Source organism: Lygodium microphyllum, chromosome 13 (assembly GCF_053477565.2).
Source record: "Lygodium microphyllum isolate KBCC chromosome 13, Lygodium_microphyllum_v1.1.10, whole genome shotgun sequence".
NCBI lineage: Eukaryota > Viridiplantae > Streptophyta > Polypodiopsida > Schizaeales > Lygodiaceae > Lygodium > Lygodium microphyllum.
This window is the reverse complement of record NC_141147.1, coordinates 14,084,456-14,111,671: the sequence shown is the minus strand read 5'-3', so window position 1 is coordinate 14,111,671 and position 27,216 is coordinate 14,084,456. Positions and strand designations below refer to the sequence as shown.

The 27,216-nt window shown below is 44.5% G+C and overlaps 1 protein-coding gene across 5 annotated transcripts in view; it reads left to right on the top strand.

Moving 5' to 3' along the window:
- Positions 1-24,468, top strand: part of LOC148026360 (anaphase-promoting complex subunit 5-like) — a 158,030-nt gene extending 133,562 nt beyond the window's left edge. Inside the window, exons 14-21 of one of the 5 annotated variants that reach the window (XM_087690790.1) lie at positions 340-407; positions 19,982-20,060; positions 20,150-20,291; positions 22,509-22,607; positions 22,701-22,965; positions 23,056-23,123; positions 23,331-23,622; positions 23,710-24,468. In XM_087690790.1, the coding sequence (XP_087546916.1) occupies positions 340-407; positions 19,982-20,060; positions 20,150-20,291; positions 22,509-22,607; positions 22,701-22,965; positions 23,056-23,123; positions 23,331-23,489 (880 nt within the window). In that variant the 3' untranslated portion in view covers positions 23,490-23,622; positions 23,710-24,468. Of the gene's footprint in view, positions 1-339; positions 408-19,954; positions 20,061-20,149; positions 20,292-20,461; positions 22,379-22,508; positions 22,608-22,700; positions 22,966-23,055; positions 23,124-23,330; positions 23,623-23,709 lie in introns of those variants that run through there. The other 4 variants (XM_087690789.1, XM_087690792.1, XM_087690793.1 and 1 more) reach the window with 4 other exon arrangements.
- The last annotated feature ends 2,748 nt before the right edge of the window (positions 24,469-27,216 follow it).

Genomic DNA, 27,216 nt, shown 5'->3' with positions numbered 1-27,216 from the left:
CAAGGTAAATATGGAGGCTAGGCACAAGTAGCCTTTAATCCCCAACTACTTCTGATTCCTTTGTGCACTCTCACGATCCTTTGTCGAGAGTAGCATTTGAACTTTACCTAATCATGTTGGATAATGGTTTGTTCAAGTAATTCATTGTCTTGGCCCTTTTTTTTTTGGTGGTGTTGCGTCGATGAGCTAGAGCATCTTATAACTTTTTGAAACAATATTAGTAAATAATGATGATTAAACAAACTAGACATTGACTTGGTAGAGAAGGTTGGTTTGTGACATGCATGGGTGATGCTAACTCTCACAAAGTATTTGGGTTTATAATGGTTTTGATTTCAGTGCAGATGATATGTCTCTTTCGTATGTAAAATTGGCTCAACATTTAGCAGCCTACAAAAGCTATAAGGGTGAGAATTTTCTTGCAATTAAAAGTTTATCTCAAATGTGGATTTCTATGTTGAATTTTTGCATTTACTTATCATGTGAAGTCTAAAAGTTACAATGTTGAGGCTTTTGAGTATCGAATCATTAATTTGTGTCTTGTTGTTATTAAGAGGAGATACATTGACAGCCCTTGTACATCTGCTTTCTTCATTTCAGCATTCATTAACTGCAAATTTCTGCATTCTCCTGTCTCTTTTCTCTCTCCCTTTTCTCTCATGTTCATTGCCTTTTAGTTTTGTCCATACGCTTCGGCATTTGCTGCACTCTTACAAATGCATTCAATGGAATGGGACTTGCAAGTACGTCCAAAGAAATCTCTAGCTAATTATTTTGTATGAGACAATGATGTTGATCACAAAGAGTGAAGCGAGTCTTTGTTGGCTGAATGATTTTTCTACTTAGAGATGATCTAGCCACACAAGCTGATTTCAAACAAGACTTATCATACGTTATCTATTTTCTTCTTAAATCTAATGCATGGTATGGCCTACTTGAAGGTTTTTTGAATTCATTTGCTTAACTAACTACACTGGTTTTTTCTTGTCAAATTAAATACATTTTTTTTCTAAAGAAGTGAGAAAATTCTATTAATGAGACTCCTTGGAACAAAATATACCAAGGCAAAACACAAATATGGAGTAGCCTTGCAAGGAACTTACAATTTTTTTTAATTTTTTGTAACAAGTGTTAGGTCTATGTCAAAGTTTGAAGGAATAACTAGTTGGAAGATTTTATTATGCTAGACTGTGTGGGTCTAGAGAAGGGAGAAGGTGTTAGAATCCCGTGCCTTGAGAAAAACACCTCTTCTCCTCATAGTCTTTGAACTAACTTGTATTATCTCCCATCTTCCATGGAGAGTATACACAATCTTTGTCCAGATCTTGGAAAGAGTTTGTGTAATAGATTTAGTTTGTCTAAAGTCAAAACTAGATACCTCTATCTAGTTCCATGCAAGTGGGTTCTCTAAACTAGTGGCTTTACCATTATATGTTGACAATGTAGGTTCTTGCTTGGGTGTGCGTGTATGTGTTCTTTTTTGGGAGATACATGATTAAATGGATTGTGTGCGTTGCTTGTCATAAATGTAGTGCCTTGAATGTGAGTTCTCTACAAATTGTAAAAGAGTGGGGATAGACGGGTAGAACAAGGATTAGCACGGGAATACCTAGTTATACTGACGGGGTATTTAACATGTTGGGAGATCCATTTAGGGCATCCATTATCAATAATCAAGTCTCTTTTACCCTTCCTTCCAACTTTCATGGCTTCCCTTCTCTTTTTCTCTGTTTTCTTGTCTTCATCTCTCTTTTGCTAGTCTTTCTCTCTCTTCTTCTCTCATCTTCTTCCTCTTTCTCTCTCCTCTCTCTTCTTTGCAGTCTCTCCCTTCTCTCCTTATCTCTCCTAGGTCTCCTTCATTATAGCTGGTAGCAGAGCCTCAATCTTTGGTCCCTTCTTCCTTCTCTTTTCTCATATCTAGTTAGATTTTACAAAGAAGAAAACCGTAGTCACATAGCTACAACAGGGACAGGAGGTGTAAGAAGCTTTAATGGAGTACACCATAGGGTGCTAGCAGCCTTTATTGGAGTTCTCACAGGAGCCATGGCCAAGTTGGAGGTACTCAAGTCAAATCTAGTAGCTCTTTTTCAACTTTGAGGTAAAGTTTCAGGGGTTCTTGGGTGAAGAAGACTCACAGGAAAAGAGAGAGAAGACTCATAGGACTTAGAGAGAGTTTTGACTAGAACTACTTTTCAAAGGAGAGTTTTCTTCTTCATTCTTGAGGAGCTCCCATGGATTCTCAGTCCAACGGAAGAAGGGCTTTGTTTCTGCATTACCCATAACAGGAGTTAAGGAATCTTCTGAGCTGCAACATCATAGGCTTGGACCGCTTCTTCATCTGTGTCAAATGTACCTAGCCAAACTCTTGATCCTTTCTTTGTATCTCGAATTTCTGCCACCCATTTACCCCATGGCCACTACCTGATGCCCCTAAAGAACTGTTTCTTTCTCTTGGAGTTCATGTTCTCAACAGGTGTTCCTGCTGTGATAGACGAAGGCGTAAATCAGGGTGGAAAACATTCCTGCAGGGGTTCCTACTGCACCCACTCTCAGCTCTAAGGCTCCTACGGGGGCAACTTTACTCACGGAGGCAAGAGTCAAGGAAAAGTCAAAGGCAAAGTCAGCAACCTAGTTTATCTGACTTGTCTACTGAGGAAATTTGGTGCACGGAGCTCGGATGGATTTAGGAGGAACAGGTAGGGCATAACAGTAGAACAGTGGGGAACAGTGACAATGACCAGGCTGCAAAGAAACTACATCTTCTGCACGATGATGATAATAGCCTCGTGATCATAGAGGGAGCTATAGAAAGCCATAGCTAGAAGGACCCTGCAGAAGAGAATGGTCAAGCGATGGAAGTGGATGCACACTGTGGGTCAAATTCTTAGGAATGGACCTTTTTTTTTTGCAATGCCTCAAAGCAATCTTCAGATGAAATAGCATAGGAGCCTACATCAGCCTTCTCCTCAAGGGTTTTAAGAGCAGGCTCTGAGTCAGGAACCCGCTTTCCTTCATACAGATGGTGATCATGCCTGGTTGCACACAACAAAAGTCTTCTTGGTCTTAGCAAGGTCCCCTATTTGCAAATGTTGCATTGTTGTTTTGGGAAAGTTTTGCTGCTCTTCTCTGGTTACAACAGGCATCCTTGAAAGTTCTCTCACGTCTGGTTACATCTGCCAAAAGAAGCTCAATCGTGAAGTTTAGATCTGAAATAGCTTGCACTACCACAGCCTCTTCATCCACATCATCACCCTCGAAGCTTTGAGATGCAACAGTCTCATCCTATGGAGTGTAATAATTCACCATAGCACCTTCTTTCTCACAAGGATAAGGACCTACAACTTGCTGAAATACATATTCTGGATCCACATAGCCGTTATTTGCAAGAAGCAAATGGTGAAATTCCTCCTCAAGTCGTCGGATCATAGCCAATTGTAGGAGGCTTTGTGCATGATCAAATGTCTAACCAGCTACATTTCTTTATTAGCCCCCAGTTAAGACATACAAAGGCGGGTGTTAGTCGAAGGAGCAAAAGCGCCAACAACAAGTCAACGAAGCCTTTGAAAGAAAACAATCTCACTTCAAAACAATCTTACCTTAAGCGGATGATCAAACCATCCCCATTGCTGCAACTGCAGCAAGGGCTTTCCCCTCATCACAGGAGCCATCTCAGGGAGGGACTCGAGAGACTCCAAAAGAATCAGGACTATGAAATCTGAATTAGGAGTTATGCCTATAAGGAGCTAAAGTCACTCAATTCTTTGTTAGTAGTGGATTTGCATTTGTTTATCCAATGCATTGAAGTTCTTTTGGTGCAAATTCATTGTCAGAAAAATGTGTCTCAACTTTGAATAATCTATAGAAACATGCTTTTCAAGAGGAATCATACCTCTCACAGCAGCTTGCTTCTTTCCAATTGCTCCTAGTTGAACAAAGTATGCTGGTAGCTTATGAGCTTGTATGTGCATTGAAGTCTTTAGGGACCTTTTATCCCGATTTGTGGCGGAATAGGCAAGTGCTAAACTGGAAGGCAGGCTCTGATTGGAGTTCATCTTGAGGATATCCCATCGCATCTAAGTTCTAAAGCCATGTATGAGGGGATTCTTAGCATGACATGCAAGACATATACATCATACAGTGGGGATTATTCCTGTGACAACATGGAGATTGATCAAAGAGAGGAGATGCCTAGGGTGAAGTCAGCAATCATTAGAAACATGGCTACATTGGTTTGCAACTTGCAGTAGCTTTGGTCATGGAACGGAAGGGATTGACCCTCTTCTGAATATCTGTGTCAAGTTGTGTCACTGAGATGCAACATCAATACTAGGAGCACCCAAGGAGCTTAGTTGTTGTTATTCAAAAGCATTGCAGCAAGCCTCTGTAGTGTTGACTCCAGAGGGTACGGCCAAATTCGAGTTAACAAATAAGTGAACTTGACAATGGTACTCATAGTGGTATGCCCATGTCTATGTTGGCAAGTATATGCCCCTGTTTGTTATGAGATGATCATGTTTGACAAGGTTATGCTCTCGTTAGCAATGCATTTGGCCATGGTGGCAATGGTTTGGATCATATTGGCAGTGACTTCCAAGCCACAATGATTTATAGGACAACTTTCAGCTCATAATAGGCTTATACATGCTATTGTAGACTTCTACATGTGTTTACAAATGTATTTGTGGTTTGGGGAAGTATTTGTAAGACTCCTAGGGTGCTCATAGGTCTCCCAAAGGTCCTCATTCAGTTTGATAAGTTGGTTAGACCCTACAGGGTATCGACTGTTCAAAACGTGCCTCTGACAGTTGTGAACAGGGTGCTGGACTGCACATTTCAGCCACACATTTCTTATTACAGGATTTTCTGTATAAGAATTGTTATTACATACCTATACTCCTTGCGTAGAGGGGATCGATATCTTCGACTAGAGTTGGAAAGCTCCCCAATCGGAGCCCCCATTGGAGAGTTACAGGCCACTTTTGTGTACAGTGGCCTGATGGGACAGGCTGCAGTCCCCTTCTGTACAACCACAGAAAGTTGTTCACAGACAATTCTGAATATTTTCTGTCATAAAACTTTTTACATAGCCTCGTAGAGGGCACTCTCCCCTCCGTTTTGAATAAAAAAGTTCCCTGATTAGATCTTCCTAGCCAAAGTTATATCAGATTTTGTGACTAGGGGTCTGTGTGGACTGCACCTTAAATGGCAGGGGACAGGGATAAAAGAAAGATTAGTGATCAAGAATGTAGAGCTTTGCTCCACACTTCACAGTGGCTTCATGCAAGGGATGCAGAAAGGCATAAGGACTTGATGGATAAAATGCACCAACAAAGAGACAATAGTATCTGCAAAAACAAATCAATCCTAGCTCATAGTTCCAGTTCCTTTTCTCACTCTTGGCATCCCCAAACGAATGCATTGAATGTCACTCTACAGCAACAAGAAGCTCTCCGATTTGTGAGCCACAACCAACTAATTGAGCAACACAGTCAGCTCATGTCTAAGATGGACTGAGTGGTCTCAACCATCTCAGCCACCAACATGCAAATCAAGGCAATTAATGACAAACAAACTTGCAGCCCTTATGACTTAAGTTGCTCAAATGGCTACAATTAAAAGGACGGATCAACATGATTATGAGTAGCAGCATGGGCATTCTCATGGAAATTATAAGTACCATGACCACTGACATGGTTTGGATGTGCAAAGGCAGTAACATCATGTGCCTTCTTATGGTCATCATGTATATGATGATTGTGCATATTTTGAGCAGCAATATGCATCTAATGACTATGTATATTCTTATGAGCTACATTCTAGTAATCTAGACAGTCTTATGTACATGGGCAACATCATGCAAATGTATACGAGTATGTACATGGGGAGCAACATCATTATCAGTAATGGAGTGCTCGATATCATCAGCCACTTGATCATTACTATGAGCACCATGTGTATCCTTATGAGCAACATGATGCTTCTCACGAAGGATGCCATGATGAGAGCATCTGATTGCAGGTTCATGAACAGGTGCCCCATCAACCCGAGGCCCTTAACTTTGAATGCCCTGTAGTAGCCACGAATGTGGGGCTCATGAATATGCAATGCCAAAGTGTTGATGCAGCAAATGCAGTAGTGATTGCAACCTCATCTGCTCCAGTTCTACGTGGCATAGTGGTTCCCAATGAGTTTACGGACAAGTTAATGCATGCTACCATATGCATCAGTGGGGATCTCGTGCCACCATCAGTGCTTGACAATGACACCATGAATTACTTCTATGATACAGCGGATGCATTGGATCACATTTATCCGTTTGATCCCGGTGGTAGTACGGTGGCCCATGCTTGTATGGATGACCCTTATGCTCGTGATGCTTATTATGTAGGTTATCCATTTGATCCGGGGGAACGTAATGGCCTTGGAAAAGCCCTACCGTTATCAGCATTTCACCAGTGCAATTCTCCCCCTACTTCATGGGTGCAATTTTGACTGAGGATTAGCTAAATTTGCCCTAGTCTGCACTGCAAGCAACTTGTAGACATCACACTATTTTAGAATAGTTGTAACCTTGCATTAATGACAGTCAAGGGTCACTTATATGGGCTGAAAGTACGCTTCATGAGCTTCGTTTTGACATGTAACATTCCTCAATCAGAGCTGCACATAGGAAGTTATGACCAGTTTTCTCTAGTAGGCCTATTTTGGACAGCATGCTGTCCACTATTTGTCAGCCCCTAATTTTCAAGAATTGGTGGACAAAATCATATGTTATCAACTTGTACATGTTGTATACATCATATACACATTTGTATGTCACAATCCCACGTGAGATTGTACTTCTCCATACCTATATTCTCCTCTGTAATATTGAACAGAGTAGTACTCTGTAACCCCTCCCCCCCTCCCTTTCCGTTGTGAGCCACACCAACAAGTCCTCTTTTTTGTTTTTGAGGGCAAAAACCTTTGGAGTTAGGATGGAATGTAAAAGAGTGGGGATAGACGGGTAGGACAGGGATTAGCATGGGAATACCTAGTCATACTGACGGGGCATTTAAGGTGTTGGGGGATCCAATTAGGGCATCAATTATCAATAATCAAGTCTATTTTACCTTTCCAGCTTTCATGGCTTCCCTTCTCTTTTTCTATCTTTTCCTGTCTCTTTCTCTCTCTTTTGCTAGTCTTTCTCTCTCTTCTTCTCTCATCTTCTTCCTCTTTCTCTCTCCTCTGTGCAGTCTCTCCCTTCTCTCTTCTCTCCTAGGTCTCCTTCATTACACAAATTTTTTGGAGGTGTCTTGGAGCACAAGAGCTTATTTAGTGAGTGTTTGGCTGTTACTTAGGGATGCTATGGGAGTGATTGACACGGTATTGGTTCCCCCTAGTTGGCGGGCTGCCAATCGCAACCATCTATGCATGCTATGGGATACCGCATGCAAAAGGTCCACTTCGTTGCTGTTGAATTGTCTTGGAATGCCTTTGTTCCACTATTGTTTGAAGTGGGAACCTTTGCATGGCATTGCTTTTCATGTGGACAATGGGGGCACTTCATGGCTACATGTTCGAAAAAGACCTTTGCTATGGAGGGGCATTTGGCTTCACTAGTCCATGATGCTCCTATGGTTGATGGTCCTCATGTGAATGAGATGCTAGTGTGTCCTGTTTTGGATAAAGGGAAACAACCTATGCAGCCTTTGGATTCCCTTGACTAGGATTGGGTTGATGTCCTTGCCAAATTAGGGAAAAGTTTTGATGTGCGCTCGATAGTTGCTATGTGGAGCACTTTACAATACCCCTTATACACTTATGTGCATTGCAAATATAAGATATCATCGATATCTATTGTTAATGCCGCAGTCTCGATTGGCCCTAAAAATCCTCTGCTTTGTAGCCCTTTGCTGACCGTTTACGGGACCCTCCTGTGCAACTTGCCTTTGATCACCATGGTAAAGTGATCACTCCTTGGGATTGTCGATACCCAAGGGTTGCTCCAAAATAAGGATATGATCCCTCCACTTCCAAAGCAGAGCGTAGGGACTCAAACTCATTTGTAGTATCGGCTGACTTTTTGGACGAGGGCACTCTTGATATTTTTGGCTGCAAAAGTGCAGTCGAGGCAAAATCAGCACGGACACTGAAATCTTTTAGTCATGACATATGAGGTTCGCCTCTTGGAAGTTGTGTGGCATTTGTTCATGCAATAAGCAACATGATATGTGGCACGTTTTGCATGAAATCAATGAGATGTGTTATGTGCTGTTGAGCATAAAAATCATACTGAAGCCGGTAAAATCGTGGATTGCCATGGGTTCCGGTTGTTGCACGCAGGGGGCTCAGTTGGACACCATTCAGTTGTGCTTATGGTCGTGAATGACAAGTTTCAACTGGTCCTTGTCAAGAAGGATGTCCATGGCTGTTTTCTAGTTGTTGAAATTCTATTTGAAGGGGAGGTACTATGGTTGATAAGCCTCTATGCACCAAATGACTCCTCGTCTCGATGGGATTTGTGGGATCAACTACCAGCTTGCTTGTTGTTGAAAGATGAAATCTTGTATAAAAGGATATGTTGTGAGCAGTCCATCTCATCCCTCATCATATCATCTTCCCACTCCTTGCCATCAGTCAGCATCATCCTGCCTTGGTGTTGTTGCCACACCTGATCTACTATCACGTGCTGCATCACCAACATCATGAGGAGGAAGGCTGTGTTTTCTGCTGCCCTGCCATACTTCATCAGTGTGTTCAGCTGGCCATCATTGCATGCTGTGTAGGCTGTGTATTCAGCCGGCCCAGCTGTGTTTCACCTGCCCATGGTCTTCTTTGACATCCCTCTACTTGGAGGACTGTGTTTTGCTTGCTCTGCTACTGTGTACGTCATCATCATTAAAGGTGGGTTGCTGCTGCCCCATTTTGGGTTTTATCTTAAGTATGACAGGCTCTCAGATTTGTTCTCAGTGTCTCTGACACTATTCTCAGTTCTCCTCTGCCCTGATCCTTGCATGCCGAGGCCCCCTTGTATCATTCATCATTTCTATAAGCCACCATCTTCCTTGAGCGTTCATCCACTTGCATTTATTGTGTGGTGTACAGTTTGTGTTCCTCTTTGTTTGCTCTAGCATTCTGTTACATGAGACGAGGGTTAGGAGTCAAGCCTGAGAGCTGAACTACAATCGGCTGGTCACAGCCTGATTCTGCCACCTTCTCTCCCAGCCAGCTCATGTCAACCCTTGTCCAACCCTTAGTCACCAGCATCGGGTGATGGTTGGAGAGAAGTGGCTGCCTCATGGATAAGAGCAATTGCAAATCTCACCTCAAGACTCCTCTCACGTTCTATAGCCCTAATCGCTTGAGAAATCCAATGAACGTTGGGTTGCTGCATAGTAACCAAAAAGCCCATTTCGTCCTAACGAAATGTGAAACAATGAAATGTACAAAACATTTCGTTTCACAAACCAGGGTCATGGAAATTTCTTGTTTTTTTTGGTGGTGGAAGCATAATTATTTTGAAGGGTTTTGTAAAAAGGAGAACATGCTGACTGTTTTTCTTTTTCAGCTTCTGTTCTTTTCACACCCTCCTTGTGTGCCCCTTCACCTTCCCAAACCTTGTGCATCTTCTCCTCCATCTCTGCATGCTCCACATCTTCTCCTCCTCCTCCTCACTCTCCTTCACCTCCTCCACCTCTTCCTCCCTGTCTTGGGCCTCCACCTCCTCAAGCGACAAATGCCTCTCCACAAGGATTCCACTCATGAACATAAGTTCATTCCACCTCCTCAAGCGATAAATGCCTCCCCACAAGGATTCCACTCATGAACATCAGTTCATGTGTACTTTGTATTATTATTATCCATATGTTGTAGTTTATATGTTGTAATTTGTAAATTGTGAATGCTAATTTTTGAATGAGGAGGAGAAATGCATGTTTTTCTTTTAGGCTTCAAACATTTGACTCTAGGATCTAGGTGGAATGAAAATTTTAATTTAATGGATCTATTTCTTCCTCTAATGCTATGAACATATAGTAATTTTGATTATGGTTATTAAAATTTTTGAAACCTCGAAACCTCAAAACACGAAATAGGATGAAATGTTTTTGGTGACCATGGGCTGTCGTGGTCCCCCAAAAGTAGGCATGATGGTCTCTAATCTTCAAAGAAAAAGCTTCTTCCACAGTTCCTCACTTGGAGGAAGGCCCCTAACAATGAGCTTCAGTAAGCGAGGTCTACTTTGGCTGTCTAGATCAATAATCCCCAAGCCACCTTTGGATCTAGGATGAATAATATTGTCTCAAGAAATCTCTACCTTGGTTGGGGCTCCCATCTCCTTTGACCCAAAAAAGTTTCTGATAAGTCACTTACAAGGTGAATGCATAACTTCAGCTCACCTCTTTTGTTTTGTAGCTTGTTATTTGTAGCAAAGGCCATGAGCTTCTACTTAAGGAACAAATTTGTGTATTAGGGACATAATGCTACCCATTCTAGACTTTGGTGAGCATATTGATTTTGAGTGTGTACAACAATATACATAGATTGAGATGAGGGATTGTGAAGATATGATAGACTTTGCACAAAGAAAACATAGATGACCAAAACACAATAACTCAAAAGAATTCCAAAAACGCAAATAGAGAAGAAAGATAACTCAGAAATAAATGAATGAATGTTGTATTGTGTACAAGATGCTTAAAAATAGAGCTTTCCAACAGCCAATGACTCTTGTTGGAGCCAACTGGGGGGTAGTTAGAATGTGACATCCATTGGAGACAAATCTTGGGTGCTGTGACCACCAGTCAAAGTAGGCAGGCAACAATATCTAGCTCCCTCTTTGCACCAAGTCTTCCTTTCTTCTATAGAAGGAGCTCATTTGCTATCATTCCACACTAGTTTTTCTTACCGTAAACTCATATACAACAGTTGAAGTTAGCCTCAAAGCTGGCCCCATCCATCTCCGCCACCATCCTTCACATTCACCATTAAATCTCTTGATGCTCCTTTTCTCTCATTGCTGTTTAATAGGATAGTAGACCTATAAAATTCATTAATGTAATTCTTTTTGGAGCTCTCCTTTCAATTCAAGGTCAAGAAGAAAGTCCTATTGTGAGTTTTTAAAGAAACAAATTGTTTTATTGGATATAAGCATATGCATTTGATGCATATGTGCACGTGTACCTCCTTTGTATATCTTTTGAGAGTTAGAAATACTTCACACTCTCAAATTGATTGTAATTGAGCTCATTCGTAAGGGAAAAATACATTCTTTCAAGGGGTTTCCCATCATCAACTCTAAACTTGTCTCGGTTTCTTTTTTGTGCATGGCTGTAACTTTTTGAATCATTGTCATATTCAGCTTCAAATATTTGTTTTTCTCCATTTTTGAAATGTCAAGTCTTGGAGATAACAAATATTATAATTGTCAAGTATACTTTATTGTTTGGGGCATTTACACACATCACTAGCTCTGTGTCATATCCAAGCCATATACCAACTGCTAAGCTCCTATGAGCTATTAGCCATGCTTTGATCCCACTCATTTAAATCCTCATCCCCAGCTTAATATTGTAGTTACAGAAGGCAAAATTGTGGTGCCTGTGGAGGAATGGATCCCTTCACACCCACTCTCTTGGATCCCATTGTAATCTCTAAAGGGGCCTCCTTTGAGAAAGAGTGGTGTCTCCATTCATCTAACAAGCAAGTGGTTGGGTCCGGATTGATGTATTGACTCACATTATCCCACTACTATGATCTTCTGTCTAGAACATCCTATGAATTCTGTTTGATCCGAAGTCCTCTTGTTGAGGATGGCCATCCTCCATCATAAAAGTGAATATCGTGTTTTTGCTAGTTGCAATGGCTGCAAGGATATCTCCTCTTGAAAAGAGACCAATCCAAGTTTGAGAAGTGTTTGCAACTGTCCTCAAGTGAGAAGATACTCCCTCTATTACAGCCTCAATCATAGCTCCGGCACCCCTGAGGTCTTGTTGTGTTTGCCTCTAGATTTGTTGTGGTGACTTTTTAAATGCAAAGCAGTCTCCCACAGAGGCAGCAACTTATATAGAGAACCTTTCGTAAGCTCAGGTTCTGTGTCCAACAGTATGGCCTGACTCTAATCACAAATAGTGATCGAAGAGACTTCTTTTCAATTATAGTCTGGTAACTGGGGCCAAAGGAAACGTATGTCCATGCTCTGGTGATAGCAACTGCAACTCTGACCTCAAAAATCCTCTCGAACTCTAAGGTCTTGGTCTCCAAATGATCCAACAAGTGTTGGGCTGCCTTGGTCCTCCATGTGTGGGTGTAATGGACTGAAACCTCCATACCGAAAGCTTCTGTCAAGGCTCCTTGCCTCAAAGGAGACCCCTCACAATGAGCTTAGCGAATAATGCTCTGCTTTGGTTGTTTGGATCTATGATCCGTGAGCCTTCTCTACACATGGGCTATATAAATCACAAGCCACTGTTGCTCTATCCAAGCTCCTATCTTGTCCTTACCAGATGAAGTCCCTGATGATGTGCTTCACATTGTCAATGCATGACCTATAGAATGCAGAATAAGAGGTGATGTACCACATGGTCACAAGAAGAACCATCGGTCCCCCTCCTAATGAAAGCCTCTTGAGGTCAAATAAAGGAGCTTTTGTTGCCGAATGCTCAAAAAAAGAGGTTCCAACTGCTGTTCTGAAGTATTGTTGATCCCCACATGGCATCCATGATATCTCACCATGGTCCCATGGGGAACTTCGGTGAAATACTTGTGTCGCCATTCTGGCTGCCCAGTGTGACATACCCCAAAAATCTATGGGACTTGTGCCAATCACTTAAGGCGCTGCTGCTCTTCAAAATATCTCCATGTCCACTACAAGACCCTAAACTTTTTTTTGGCAAATAAAATGTGGCTAATTATATTACTTTAGAAAAAACCTGAATACAAGAAAGTGCTCATGCTCAACAGACTAGCTGGAGCCAATGCAGAGTCATAGATATGTCAGATATACAAGCCTCTCAGGGCGGTCTAGGGGGGATGGGGGCAAGAAGCCATGGAGGGGGGGGGGGGGGGGGGGGGGGGGGTATCACCATCTGGGGCTGCCTGCCTGAATTACGAAAAACAGGTCCTGGCTGCCCCAAGTGCGCATGAAATGACAAGGGAGGTCTTGACGAGCCCTGGACTCGCCCTGCACCTGATCCCATTGGCCGTGGAGGGAGTGGATGATGGAGGTCCAGAGCTCTGCTAAGGTCGCATGTACTAAAAGTCTCTCTCCGCCAAAAGCCTCTTGACAATGTGTCTTCTAGATATGCCATCCAGTAAGACTCCCTATGATCTCCCATACCTTAGAGCGGTTTGTTGTGGGCTCCAGTATCTGGCGGATGGGTAGAGCCTCCAAACTGACCACTGCGCACGACATTGCCTCGATAATGAATATCGTGTCCTACATCCCGGCTTCATACAGAAGGTGACGGCCTTGGCTGACTGCCTATCAGCAGAAGGCTCCCCATGAGATACATCCAAGGCTGGGTGCTATACGGCGAAGGATGCGGCATGCTCCTCTCCACACGAGCTACGCGACCTCACACGACCAAAGGCTGTGCTTTGGGGTTTCCAGAGGCTGCTATGTGCAGCGCTTTCAACCTCCCTTCTGCATCTGGGCAAGCCAACTTCCAACCGCCAAGTCTCCATGTGCCACTAGCCATAAGAAATACGATACTCTTCTCGGTCTCCAGATATCCCATAGGTGGCACTAGAAGGTTCGTCGGAAAGGCTTCGTGATGCTGTGCTCTGCCCAGTGCTTGCTATGTGACCACACCCAATCCATATCCTCCTGCATCAGTATGTGTCTGCCAATCCTGGTAGTGTAATCCAAGAACCTCTGTGGCTTCTTGGCGACCGCAGTGGCCAGCCATAGCCACTCTCCCGGATCCCACTTCAACTCATCAAGTGGCTTGCCCTCCCAGATCCAGAGGCGCCACTCTCTGAGCTCCTTCTCCTAGAAGACAAAAGGGTCCTGTTGCCATGTTTTCCCTTGGAAGGCCAATCACCCGGATTCTTCTCCATGAAAGGACAACTATCCCCTCATCCAGTTGCTCTCTGTCAAGAGCCATATGCCCCCCCTCTTGCACGGTGAAGAAGGTCCCAGGTGGAGCGCCACCCACTCTACCTGCCACCTGTAGAGTGATGCCTGTTGGTGAAAACCTAGCGGCCCATACCTCCCCGGGCTCTATTGGCTCTCGTATCGGGGGAGCAAGCCACTCCTGAGGTATTGTTGCGTCTATCTCCCTTCTTCTCAACTCCACTCCTCTTTGGTAGCTTGATACTTGTTGCAGCATCTCCTCGTCCACCATCCTGTACACCTCTCGCGATGTCGTGATGATATGAGCCGGGCCGGCCTCCCAACCAGCCCACTGGATGTGGGGTTGCTCACCAATCTGTGCCCCTTCCCGATCTCCGACTTGGTGGTTTCAGATCACCGGCTGACGGTCTATCTCCTCCTGGCAGCCTGGGAGGCTTTGGATTAGGGCCTTACGTAGGCCCTGCCACATGCAGAGTAAGCTGCGTAGGAAAGGTAATCTGGGGGAGGGGGTGATCTGGGCTGTCGTGAGGATCCATCTCAGGGACGGCCTTCACTCACCGCCAAGCCTTAGTCTACAATCTTGAAGACCCTCCTGCAATAGGACCTTCCAAGTCTATCCTTCTGTTGTGAGGCTGCGGACTACTAGCTTGCCCAAGAGGGCCATTCTCTGATACTCTGGGTCTATCTCAAGCCCTCCCTCTGACCAATGCCGTATAACGGTCGCCCACACCACCTTGGCCGTGGAATCCCTGGAGCCGTCTAATCGGGACCGAAGGAAGTTCCGCACTAGGCGGTAAAGCTACACTACACAAGATGAGAAGCACCAACACGAGGCGATATACCAGGCCTTTGCTAGGAGGACTTGGTTAACCACTAGGCCTCGGCTTGCTAGTGAGAGGCGAGCCGTGCTCCAGTAGGTCAGCTTCCTTTGAATAGAGTCGAGGAGTTGAAGAAATTGCTGGGCGGGAGTGATATCGAGTCCCACTTGGAACCCTAGGTAACGAATAGTCTGCCCTTTGCTCACCCATCTGAATCCCAGGTGGACGCCCGACTCCGTGCTAAAGTCTGGGTCTGTGAGGAAACCAACCGACTTTCGCCAGTTGATTTTCGCTCCCGCTGCAGCCGATCTGCATACTCCGAGTCTAGCAACTCAGTCTCCTCTCTCACTGGAAGTCGGAGGCCGCGTAACCCACGCACACGTGACTTGAGGAAGTGAGACATCGCCTTTGCAAAGAGTAGGAATAAGTACGGGGCCAGGGGGCAGCCCTGCCGGGACCGATCTCTGCAGTCGAAACTCCTCCCCTTGCTTGCCACCTATGAGAACCCTGTTGGTAGCTGATTTGTAAAGTGCAGAGACCCCGCGGATCCAAGCTTGGGGGAAGCCCAACCTCACCATCGTGCCCTCTAGGAAATCCCAGTCCACCCTGTCATAAGCTTTCTCGAAATCCAAGAGTAGTATGACGAGTCCGTGTCCACTGTGTTGAGCCCACTTTGTCGCCTCAAAGAAGGTGAATACATTGTCTAGGATGCTCCTATCTTGGACAAAGCCTATCTGTGTGTCGTGAATGATGTCTGGAAGCACAAGGCGTAGTCGCCTACCAATCATCTTTGCCAGTGCCTTATAGGCCACTAACAATAAGGTGATCGGTCTCCACTGGGAAAGCTCTAACCGGTCTTCCTCTTTGGGAGAAGACTGATGAGGCCTGCCAAAAGACTCCCTGGCATTTGTCCTGAAGTGAAAATCTCTTGGAAGGCCATCAGTAGGGGATCCTTTACCACCTCCCAGTTGGTAGTGAAGAAAGCCTTAGAGAGGCCATCCTCTCCCATCGGCATTTCTGCCCGTCCTGTGTATGGAAAGTCTCCTCTACTTCCTTCTCTGTGAAGGGAGCTAGGAGGGAGCGTCCCATCTCCTTTGTGAGGAGGGACGGGATGTGATCCCAGACCTGCTGTCTACATCGGTGTCCTCTAGCTGAGGCTGTCTCCTGCTGCAAAAGGCATCTGTAGTAGTCGGTGGCAATCTCCATCACCTCGTTTGGGCTAGAACGAGTCTTTCCATACTGATCCCAAAGATTGCGTATCTGCTCTCTTGAGGTGTGAGGCTGGTACACCTGAAAAAACACCTTGTATATCGTGTCCCCCTTCTGCGCCCAGAGGGCTGTTGAGGTGCGGAAAGAAAACTCCGAGCGCCTGTCCTCTCGGCCAACGATGGCTGCTCGTGCGTGCACCTCCTGTGCATGGAGGGTGGGATCCCCTAGTGCCTCTTGTAATAATCTCTGCGTGGTTGCAAGGTCTCGCCGGATTGCTCTCTCCTTCTCCCAAGCTCTGCTGCCTGGCCTGTATGGCTGCCTTTTGGCAGATACTGCTCAACTCATCTAGGGCTTCTGCAACCTCCTCTGCGATCCGGTCCCTCCTGCCCCACTCCTTGGTTCAAATCTGCTCAGTCTGTCTCTTCATCTCCTCCCTTCTATAGATCGAGTTAGGGATGCGATAGGATCGTGTGTCTAGGCCAAATGCTAGGGGATCAAGTGTCAAGAGAACCAGGCAATGATCGGACAACGTGGTCCCCGCCAACTGCCCAATCTGGCCTCCACGAGAGCAACCCCACTCTCCCAAATAGAACTTGTCCAACCGCTCTAGCAAGACTCCACCTAGCCGTCTGTATCCCCAAGAGAAGTCCAACAACCTCTCCCTCTTGTGGAAGGGCCTCTCTAGGCATCGCGTACTCCTAGTGCCAGTAGAAAGATCTCCCATGCCTCTTACTCCCCAGCTATGCCCTAGTAGTTTCTGCCTCTGCCCTGCTAGTCCTCTAAATCCTCCTGGTTGTTGAAGTCTCCTCCAACGATCCAGGAGTCGACCTCTGGGAGTCTGTCTGTGATCTCCACCCAAAACCTGGTGCGTGCCCTAACCTCTGTAGGGGCATAGACATTGAGGACTCCAAGGCACAAGTCCCCAATTTCCAATCTGATCCATAGAACCCTCCCTGCCACTATCGTCGCGTGGTCTCGTACAAGGCAGTGAGACTCGAGCCAATAGAGGGCATACACCTCCACTCCTGCCGTGGGCACCGATGGCGTGCTCTCAGCAGTAAGTGTGCGAGCCGCTCGGGAGTACCTTCCCTACTCCTTGGGCCTGGGTGGGAGTGAGCTTGTGCTCCTGTAGAAGTAAGATGTCAGTCCGTCCGGCAAGCGCAGGTGGGAGCTCCTGCCGAACAATCAACTTCTTGGAACCACGTTTCCCACTATAGTGGAGGCTATTCATATTCCAGGATGCAAGGTGCAAACTCATAGGGAGACATGTGATTGACCGAACAAGCATTTGTTCGGTGTGGAAGCTACTGACGAAGAAGAGAAACTATGAGGCATGCGTATAAGCTTCGCTGCCGACCTGGATGGTGAACTCCATTCCCCCGTGGTAGCCCTTGGGCGGACCATGGGGGTGATAGATGTGCCTGGTCGTACCACCAAGGCATCTATCAACCAGGCTGAGAGGCGAGACTCCGTACACTGGTAGAAACGGGCCGCCTGTGCCAGGGGCCACTCCATCACATCCATCGGCGCTCTCCACTGCGAAGGGGCTCAAAAGATAATGCTCAGATGAGGGACCTCGGCCGCCTCAACCCACCAGTTGATGTCCATCATGCAACCCAGCCACTGCTGGGAGAAAAGTGCCAACCCACCTTCCCCCATCCATTGGGAGATGTGGTCAACCACCTGACTCTTCATCTCCTCTATCTGAGTTGTGATCCAGTCTCCTGTGTGAGAGGTCTAAAGGAAGAAGGCATAGTTTGGTCCATCCAGTGGTGCCAGTAGATGGACCTTGCCACTCTTCGACTTGCGTACCACAAAGATTCCCACCTCCAAGGGTAGTGGGAACACTCCGCGCTCCGCAACTCTCAAGTAAGACCACGGCCCACTGCGAAAAAACTCGTGTGGTAGTAGCTACGCCTGTCTCGGAAAAGTGTGACGGGCGGCATGGACAGATGAACTGGTGGCTGTATGAGGGGGGGACTAGTAGATTGCTGGTGGGTGGAGGATGTCGGCGTCTGGAGCTCCTCACCTCTTGTGGAAGGGGAAGGGGTCACCTGTACTGCGTGGGGATCAAAGGGGGGGGGGGGAGGCGCGGTGGGAGGGGGGCTAGTCCACGGGGGTGATGGTGGGGAGGGGGAGGATTGAGGGACGCTAGGGTGTCGGAGGTACGCAAAGGGTGTGGGGAGGGGCCAGTAGCTCTGGGGGAAGGGGGGTGTGGACTAGGGTCGGGGGGGGGGGGGGATCCGTGGGGAGGGAGTGGGGGTTGTGGGCCTTCGGGTGAGGCGACCTGTGACGCCTCTGTGGGGGTTGGATGTGTAGATCTGTGGACCTATCAGATGGGGCGAGGAGGGGGGGGGGGGGGGGGGGCACGTGGTGCTATGTCAGGGGGGCGATGCTCGCCCTCCTGTTCCCTGTCGTGGCTGTGTCTGAGGAGTTACTTGTTGCCCCCCTTGCCGTCTCCCTCTCTGTCGTCTCTGTACTCGTGTGAAACCGTCCACATCCACCTGTGGGCCTGTCCGCGAAGCCTCCCTAGCTCTGAATCGCGTGCACTCTGTTGCCGGGTGCCCACAGTCATGGCAGCGTAGGCACTGCCCTAGCTGCCAAGTCACAATGACCTACTGCATGAAGGAGTGTCCGCCTATCTCAATCTCTAGGAACTGTGGAATATTCTTGGTCTCTTTCATTGCCACCCATACCTTTGGGACTCCTATGGCTGTCACTACATCCATGAAAGAGGCGGGAAGGACACTGCCGAAGAGCCATCCTAAGTCTTCCACCAATTGGCGATACTCTTATCGCCAGTCCAGGGAAGAGAAGGGTAATCGGGTGTCTAAGGAACTTGTTGTGGAGTGCAAATGTGAAGCCACTCTACCAAGGGCCCATGTAGATGAACCCCTTCGTGGAAGCATAGGGTGAACTGGCCAATAACTCACAGGTTGTGTCAGCCGAGGTGAGTCGAACCATGAAGATCCCTTGACGCATTAGAACCGCCTCCACTATCCGCGCTGTGTCGATGCGTAGCATGGAGTGAAGCCAATCCCTGACCTACTACCTGACCAAAGATCGTTGTTTCTTTAAGCTCTAGCTCTATGGCACGGACAGCTAAGAGCTGTTCCTTAGAGAGGAGGACACGCAAGGTGATTGACTGGGGGGCACTCGCAAAATGCACTGGCGTTTGACTAGAGGTTTCCATTGCGCGTCCCTGCTGAGAACCTACCAAACACGCTGCTATGCTGCCGGAGGGGGAGGGGAAGTTGCTGCAGAGGGAGGGAGCAATTGGAGGGCGGAGGACCAGGGTGGAGGAGGCGGGGCGGTCAGGGCGGAGGAGGCGGGGGTTCAGGCCCTTAGCCAGGGGGGACAGGGCGAGTTCAGGCGTGGGCAAGCTGGCGGGGTGAGGAGGAACATCAGGCGGGCGTGGGATAGGTGGATACAGCACTTTGGGGGGGGGGGGGGGGTGCGCCATGGGACAGGCGGAGCAGCGGGCGAAAGGAGGCGGAGTCAGCGCTGGGCGGGGGAGTCGTGCCAGGGACAAAGCGGGGGGGGCGGGGGGGGGAAGCGGAGCAGAAGGCGGGGGAGTAGGCTCAGCAGAAGGCGGGAGAAACTGGTATGATGGGGGGTGGAGCAGGAGCGCGCGCGTCGGCAAGAGCTTGTGTCTTCAAGAAGATCCTAAACTTGCTTTTATCCCTATCCAAATAAACCGTTATGCCATCTGCAAACTCACATAAAGCTCAATGATGGCAACCTGGGGCCTCTGATACCTTTTGGTGCTACTTATAAATTAATATCTCCAAAGACACTGTTAGGAACACTTGTACTGATATGTTACTTGCACAACTAGAGTGTCTCACAAATGTGCTGGCTTTCTTAACAGAGGCCTTTGCTGCTTTGGATATGGCAGCAAAAAAATTTCCCTCAAGCGCAAAATCTCGTGTCAGAACAGCACGACTACAGCTCATTCACGATCGAGCATTGCATCGGTAAGTGCCTATGTCTCAAGTGCTTGCTGTTTTAGGAATTGTGTTGTTTTGAGTGCTTAAATTAAATATACCTTTTTTTTCTTTTGTAGAGGTGAAGTAAAAGTGGCTCAAGCTGCTGCTAGCACACTGGCTGCATTAGCATCACCTGTATCAGGGGTAGACATTGAACTCAAAATTGATGCAACTCATCGTCATGCACGCACACTACTTGCAGTTGGTCAGTTCAGTGAGGTACATGAAAGCAGTTTGAGACCACATACTGATCATATCGTAAATGTTTATAAATATCAGTATTTGGATTTCACAAATTAATCTGCTTGTTTGCTTTTGTCCTTCTCATTGATACATGTTCAGTATTTTGTGAAAATTTAGTTCAAATAATCCTGAAGATCTTGAAACAGCTTAGCTCATCGTATCAAAGCCAGCACCTGATCAGATCACAGCAGTATGGGAACATCGAAGCAGCAGATACTGACCAAACAATGCAAGAACAGGGAAAATGGATGATTGAAAAGGTGGTAAGATTGGTGAATCCCACTGGATAACATGGTGAGGGGATCAGGAAAGGGTATTGAAACTTTCTTGGGCATTTTCTTTAGGCTCAACCATGGGCATCTCTTCATGGGCACATTTGAGGACAACATGCTGCTCTACTTATGACCTATGACATGAGCTCTATTCTTCATTATGACCTTGAAAAAATTGTATGGTCCAATCTTCTCAAAAATTGTTGTTTACAAGAGCTATTTCCATGAAATCCTTCAAGGAACAAAATTTTTTGAGCTTTGAAGGGAAAATTGAAATAAACTTGCCTGCCCGAAGCTGCCAGCTAATCTGTAAGAGAAACATAACTGCACTGTCCTAATGATATCTTCAAGGTTCCTCTCTTCAAGAGAAATGGCCGACAAAAATTGACAAGGTAGAGCAAAACTCATGGATCAAGGACTCTGATAACAGCAGCTGCTTCTCTTGTTTGGAGAAAAGTTCAAACAGTTTTTAGTGTTTCCCTGGATCATGCCCTTTGAGATTCTGAATTCTTATCTGCTCAAATTTTCTTCAAAGGTCCATATTTTGGAAGAGCTTGAAGCATATGATGATTGTTCTGTATAAACAGCATGCCAGCATTTAATAAAGATTGAGAATCTGAAAATAAGACATGATAGAGAACTTCTAGTCTAGTCTACACCACTGTTTTGGTAGGTAGACATTTTGGTTCTATTAACTAAATTGTGTGATGGCTAAACCGTTTTCTGCAAATACGATGAAAACTGTCAATCAGCCAGTCTTTCCATGACAATTTTTTTTGCCCGAGTGTATGTGTTCGAAGGTATACCTCAGCTTATGAAACTATGTAGTCCACATCAAGAGAAAACTTCTCTCCTTTGTTCTGCTACCCCTTCTTTAGTTTCATATAATAACTATGTCCTACTTTAACTTAGGGTTAGTTCCTGAGTAAGTGAGGCACTTTTTGTTTTTCCAAGAGAAGAAAAAACTATTAATGACAGGTCAGAAAGAATCCCTCAGGTAAAAGACAAAATACAAAACAATTACTGTGAGGGAATACTGAATACATAATGAATAAATACAATGGCTGCATAAACAACCAGTCTGGTCAGCTGTAATGCCAGACGATATGTGACTCGTGTGGAAGAAGGTGCCAGAGTCCCATGCCTGTATAAAGGTTCTCTCCTTCTCATGCACTCAAACTGCAGCTTCTTCCATCTCCCAGTAAGCGTGGATACCCTTTGTCCAAATCCTTTAATAATCTCTGCCGTAGAATGTCCTGTAAATCAATGCTGTGGCTCCACCTCTTGGTCCAAATGAACTCAGAAATAATGCTAGGAACTGGCTTCTGTATGTAGTAATGCCCCTCAGTCCACTCCTACAACAAGAAGTCTGGTGTATGAAATCTGCTGAAGTGCTGACCAAGAATGAAAAAGGAGCGACTCCCCTGAAAATCGTGATATCCATCCTCATGTGGGACCTTGTCCATGGTCAAAGCTACTTCCTCCCAGGTCTGTATCATAGTATCAGCTGTATCATGGAAGGCACTTGCTATTTCAACCCAATATAACCTTTCTTTCAAACTCATTTATCAGGCATGGTACATAATGGCAGCATTAAGAGATGCTTTCTTTAAGAAGCGCCTCCCAAAACTCTTCATCTGTTTCTTCACACCCTCTTGATGCTAGTGAGATTATCAGCGACGTTAATTCAGGGCAGGTTGTGGAAAGCACAGTAACATTCAAGTATTCAAAAGCTCCGAGGTCTACATTGCAAAGATTATCTATTGCAGGGTTCCTTTTCGATCTTTATAAGTACTGAAAGTCTCAGTATGATAGATAAGAAATTTGGGTTTAGTCTGTGCTTTGTCTTCGTACTTCTGTTAGTCAGCTCTCTTCTTTCCTTATGCAATCATTTTGATAAGTTTGCTTATGCTTTCAACAGGCAGCTTCTGTTGCTCATTCACTTTTCAACCTGTGCTACAAGTCCAGCATGCAACTTGAAAGTGTAATGGCATTACTACTGATAGCAGACATACACAAGGTGATGAACTCATCTTTAATGTTTCCTTATCGTGATATATCTTAGTGACAATATGGTCATCGTGGTTGAATCTGGAATGGTGCTTGCATGCAGAAAGCAGAAAGTATTGTGAGTGGTTTGCCATATGCATTAGCCAGTCTGACACTCAGTCAATCATTCAACTTAGACCTTGTTCATTCAACAGCAATGGTCACATTAGCAGAACTATGGTTAGGACTTGGTCCAACTCATGCAGAGAAAGCTTTGCACCTCTTGCATCACAGTATGACGATGGTTTTGGGCCATGGAGGTCACGAGCTCCGAGGTCGCACCCATCTTGCAGTTGCGAGATGTCATTTGTGCAACCCATTGTATTCAGGTTGGTGGATGTATGTATTGAACTATTCATGTGGAAAAGAGAAGAACTTGGCTAGTTTAGCACGACCTGGCTGAATGTGTTTATTTTCAGTACATCGCGATCCTGGAAGTGTGCTGGAAGCCTTACAGGCAGCGGCAGAGGATTTTGAAATACTTGAGGTAGATTTTCCTTCGCTTTACTCAAACACCTCCCCACAAAGGGGGTTTCTGTTGGGTGTCGACTGTTTGCTGCTTCCTCTCCCCCTACGTAAAAAAGTGCAACAGCTTTGAACTAAAGGCATTCCTGGTCTTACCTTACAATAAATGAGACATTACTTTGCTCCAGATTATATCATCTTCCTGTACTTAAAATTCTATCATTGACAGGCAAATGAACAGGCAAGCGAGGCCTTTTACCTGCAGGCTCTTGTCTATAATGCTCTAAATGATATAGAACAGAGAGATTGTGCAGCTGCTTCGTTTAGGAAGTACAGCCTGGCACTACGCAGTTCTCAAACTATGGATGCAGTAAGCCTTCCATTGTGAAGACCTTTTGGGTGCTAGGAAGGACATGATGATGCAGAAATAGAAGAATTTATTCTAGACAATCCACACATTTGGTTGTGAGCTGTCTTACAGAATGTGTTGACCCTTCACCTTGGAGGAGGTTGTCATCAAGGTAAAGAGCATTTTTCTTGGCCTTACACAATACTTTTAGAGTAGTGAATGCGTTTGTTGGTGTAATCACTCGACAGCATGATATCAGGGAGTCGTGGAGGCTTGAAGAAACCATACGAACCACAGCCGGCGAGTATTCATGTTTAAATGCCTCCTGGAAGAGCTGATGAACATCCGAGACGCAATTTAGCCGTGAAATGTTTACCCTGAAGCTTCTTCTCCTTATGCTCATGCAAGGGAGGTTGCGAAACATCCTTTGTGGATGCCTTGTCAACTCTGAGGTCTTGGTTGTCATCCACAGACTGACTCTCCAACACGTTCTTGCAGGCATCCACTCTGACAACAATCACTGACTTGTGTACAAGGCTGGCATTTGTATAAGATGCAGATAAAGGCATCTTCATAGTTCCTCTCAATGCCCAATCCTGAAGAATGCTGTTTCAATCCTTTCAATTCTGAAGCCTCTTATTCAATTGGTGGCCCTGCATCCATGTATTTAGATTTCTTGGTACATTCTAAACTGCTCTTTTTCTTCCCTGAATTTTGCATGGACTTTGCAAGCAAGATGCAGATTGTGTATTGGGAAATAATAATGTCCACTTTAGTGGGCATATTGGTAGCATTTTTGTGAGCTTTGGGTAATTAAGTTTCAAAACACAAGAAACACTCTCATCTCTCAGGTTTTATGAGCTAAAAACAAGATATTCATATTTTAAAAATGCATAATTTTATTAGCTCAGATTAGAAATATTCTGGTCTCCATGGATTGAAATCTTAAGTGAGAAATGTTTATCGGACAGGATTTGATATATAAACCTTGAAATTTGGTATGAAGCTGTGTTCTTTTACCATGGGCTTATATAAACTTTCATAAACATACAAGTGGTAAGTTGTAGCTCTCTTTAAAGGGCATCTTACTGTATTCGCTCTTGTACCTAACATGAATTCTTGCCATGATTAGGTTTACGTCATTATCAATACCAGGGTCATTCGAGTGCTTTGGACTTGCCCGATTGCCCATTATTGTATGCAAGACAACCAAACACTATTGAATGCTACACTATTGTATCATTCAGCATAGGTTTTCCTTGCTTTAATGAGCCAAGTGTCTCTACACAATCCCATTTAGACACTTAAGGGGTGTATTTTGGTTTCATGTTTCCTTGAAAGGTATGTAAGTTTGGATTAAATGTTATTGGGTAGCTCCATAGCTTGTGTGAATTAATCCATGTATGTTTAGAGTTTGCATAATGCATAACATGGTTTGATGCTCCAATGTTTCAGAAGTTGTTTTGTTGTTCGCGGAAGTGGGAAAGGCAATTCTCCTTGCTTTAGTAGAACTAGGTTGAGTTTAAGCTATGCAATTTTGTGATTTGAGGTCTTTCATTGTAATAAAGTGGAGCTTGTGTGTGTGGAGTTGATTTGAACTAGATATTTTATTTCTACTTCTCTCCCATTGTCCTTGATTGCTCTACCTAAATTGAAAACTTGGGGATGAGTATCCTCTTCCTTTAAATCCTTGGGAGTCCTATTTCTTCGCAAGTTGGGCAATGATGAAAAGGGTTGATTTTATTCATAGTAATTGTTTTGTCACTAACATTTGGACTCTTCTTGAAAGAAGGGTGGCTTAATGGAAATTTTTCATTTATCAATGTACATATGCTATAATCATTTATTGATTCTAAGATACCTTGTCTAGTTGTAGATGTTTTTGAATCTTAATTGGTTCATTTTTGGAGATTTGGTGGAGTTGCCTTTATGCAAGTTTGTTAGAATATCCCATTGGCAAGGTTTCTCAAGCTTCTTCTAGTTTGCAAACACAAGAAAAAATTAGCTTGTGCATAGGTGAAATAGAGTATGACACAAGTCCATCTAATGTTCCCATACTATTATTTCAATACCACCCACTCTTGTAACTAATAATGTGGTAGACTAAGTGATTTGAATTAAGATTGGGCTTAGAAATATTACTCATTTATAGGCAAGGTCCAAAAGACAAAAGTGAGTTTAGAAATATTACTAGTTCATATGCAAGGCAAAATGACAGATGAATTGTTTGAAAGGGGTTGCATGCAACAAAAGGTGCCAAAAATATTAATTGGACACGAAAGCCATTAGCCCTTGAAGCATGGAGCATGATCTTTCATCATTTTGAAGCTCCCAAATGCAAAAAGTATTCATTGTAAATTTGAGGGTCTTCTCGTTTACATTTTTAAAAGTATTGTGGGAAAATGAATCAAAGATAGACTAAGAACTAGCTATTATATTTACATGAATGGGCTAAAACACTAAGTGAAATGGTGGAAACCTCCATCAAACTTGCATTCTTTCTTAGGTAAAATGCTAAAAATCACATAATGAATAGTTTGTTTGTATTGCTCTTCCTCCAACTTCTTCTCCATCCACCATAGCTCTAAGGTTGAGGTAGTGAGCTTGAGGATGTGAGGGTTGTCCTTTTGGTCCCTTTCGTGTTCACTCTTGTTTTTTGCTCATATTTTTAGGAGCAAATGAAAGGAGAGATTGAGAGGAGCTATAAAAAACATGCACTTGAAGGGAGTATTCATTTGAGCTTCCTTTTGTGCCATGCATACTCAATTATAAATTTTGACACATTTGTTAGTAGTCATTGACTTTCTAGTGGTGCATTTACTTCTAGCTTGCATTTTTAAGTATGTGGAAAGGGAGTGATGAGATTAGATGATGAGAAACCATACATATAAAGGGAGTATTCATTTGAGCTTCCTTTCACACCATGCATACTATTATAGAGTTTGACACATTTGTTAGTAGTCATTGACTTTCTAGTGGTGCATTTACTTCTAGCTTGCATTTTCGAGTATGTGGAAAGGGAGTGATGAGCTTAGATGGTGAGAAACCTAAGCAAGAGATGGATATGTTAAGATAAAGTTGTGGATAAGGATAGAAGTTAGATAAGATAAGAACAAGTCAGTATGTGGACAAAAGGATCTCATAGATATCCACTTTGTCAATATCTTAGATATTTAGAGATAAGGCTTACCTACCTCATTTAATGTACCTTGTATATATACAACCACTAGCAATGAAATGCTTAATTGCAGTTCACTACCTTTTTTATATTCTCTATCTCTATCTCTCATTGTACACATTATCATCTTATCTTCAAGTTTTTGGTTTTCACTACATGGTATCAGAGCATCAGGTCCTATCATTCTAGCTTATCATATTCTCCTCAAATTCACAAACTAGTCATCCTCCTTTACTCTCATTCTTCCAACGGCTCTTGTTAATGCCATCACTTCCTACAACCGACACATTAAGATCGACAATCTCAATGGCAACAACTATTAAGTATGGAAGCTAATGATGGAACTTTACCTATCTCAAGCAAATCTATGGAATATTATCAATGCCAAGGAAGACTGCCTTGAACAACAAGGAGCAGATAAGGAAGACTGGATGCAAAGAGATGCAACTGTGAGAATGGAAATACTTGTCCATTGCGGAGATCGTCAAGTACAACTAGTAAGAACAATATCCACTACAAAAGATATTTGGAAATTCTTCAACAATATATATGAACACAGAGATATTGTTTATCAAATGACCATGTTTA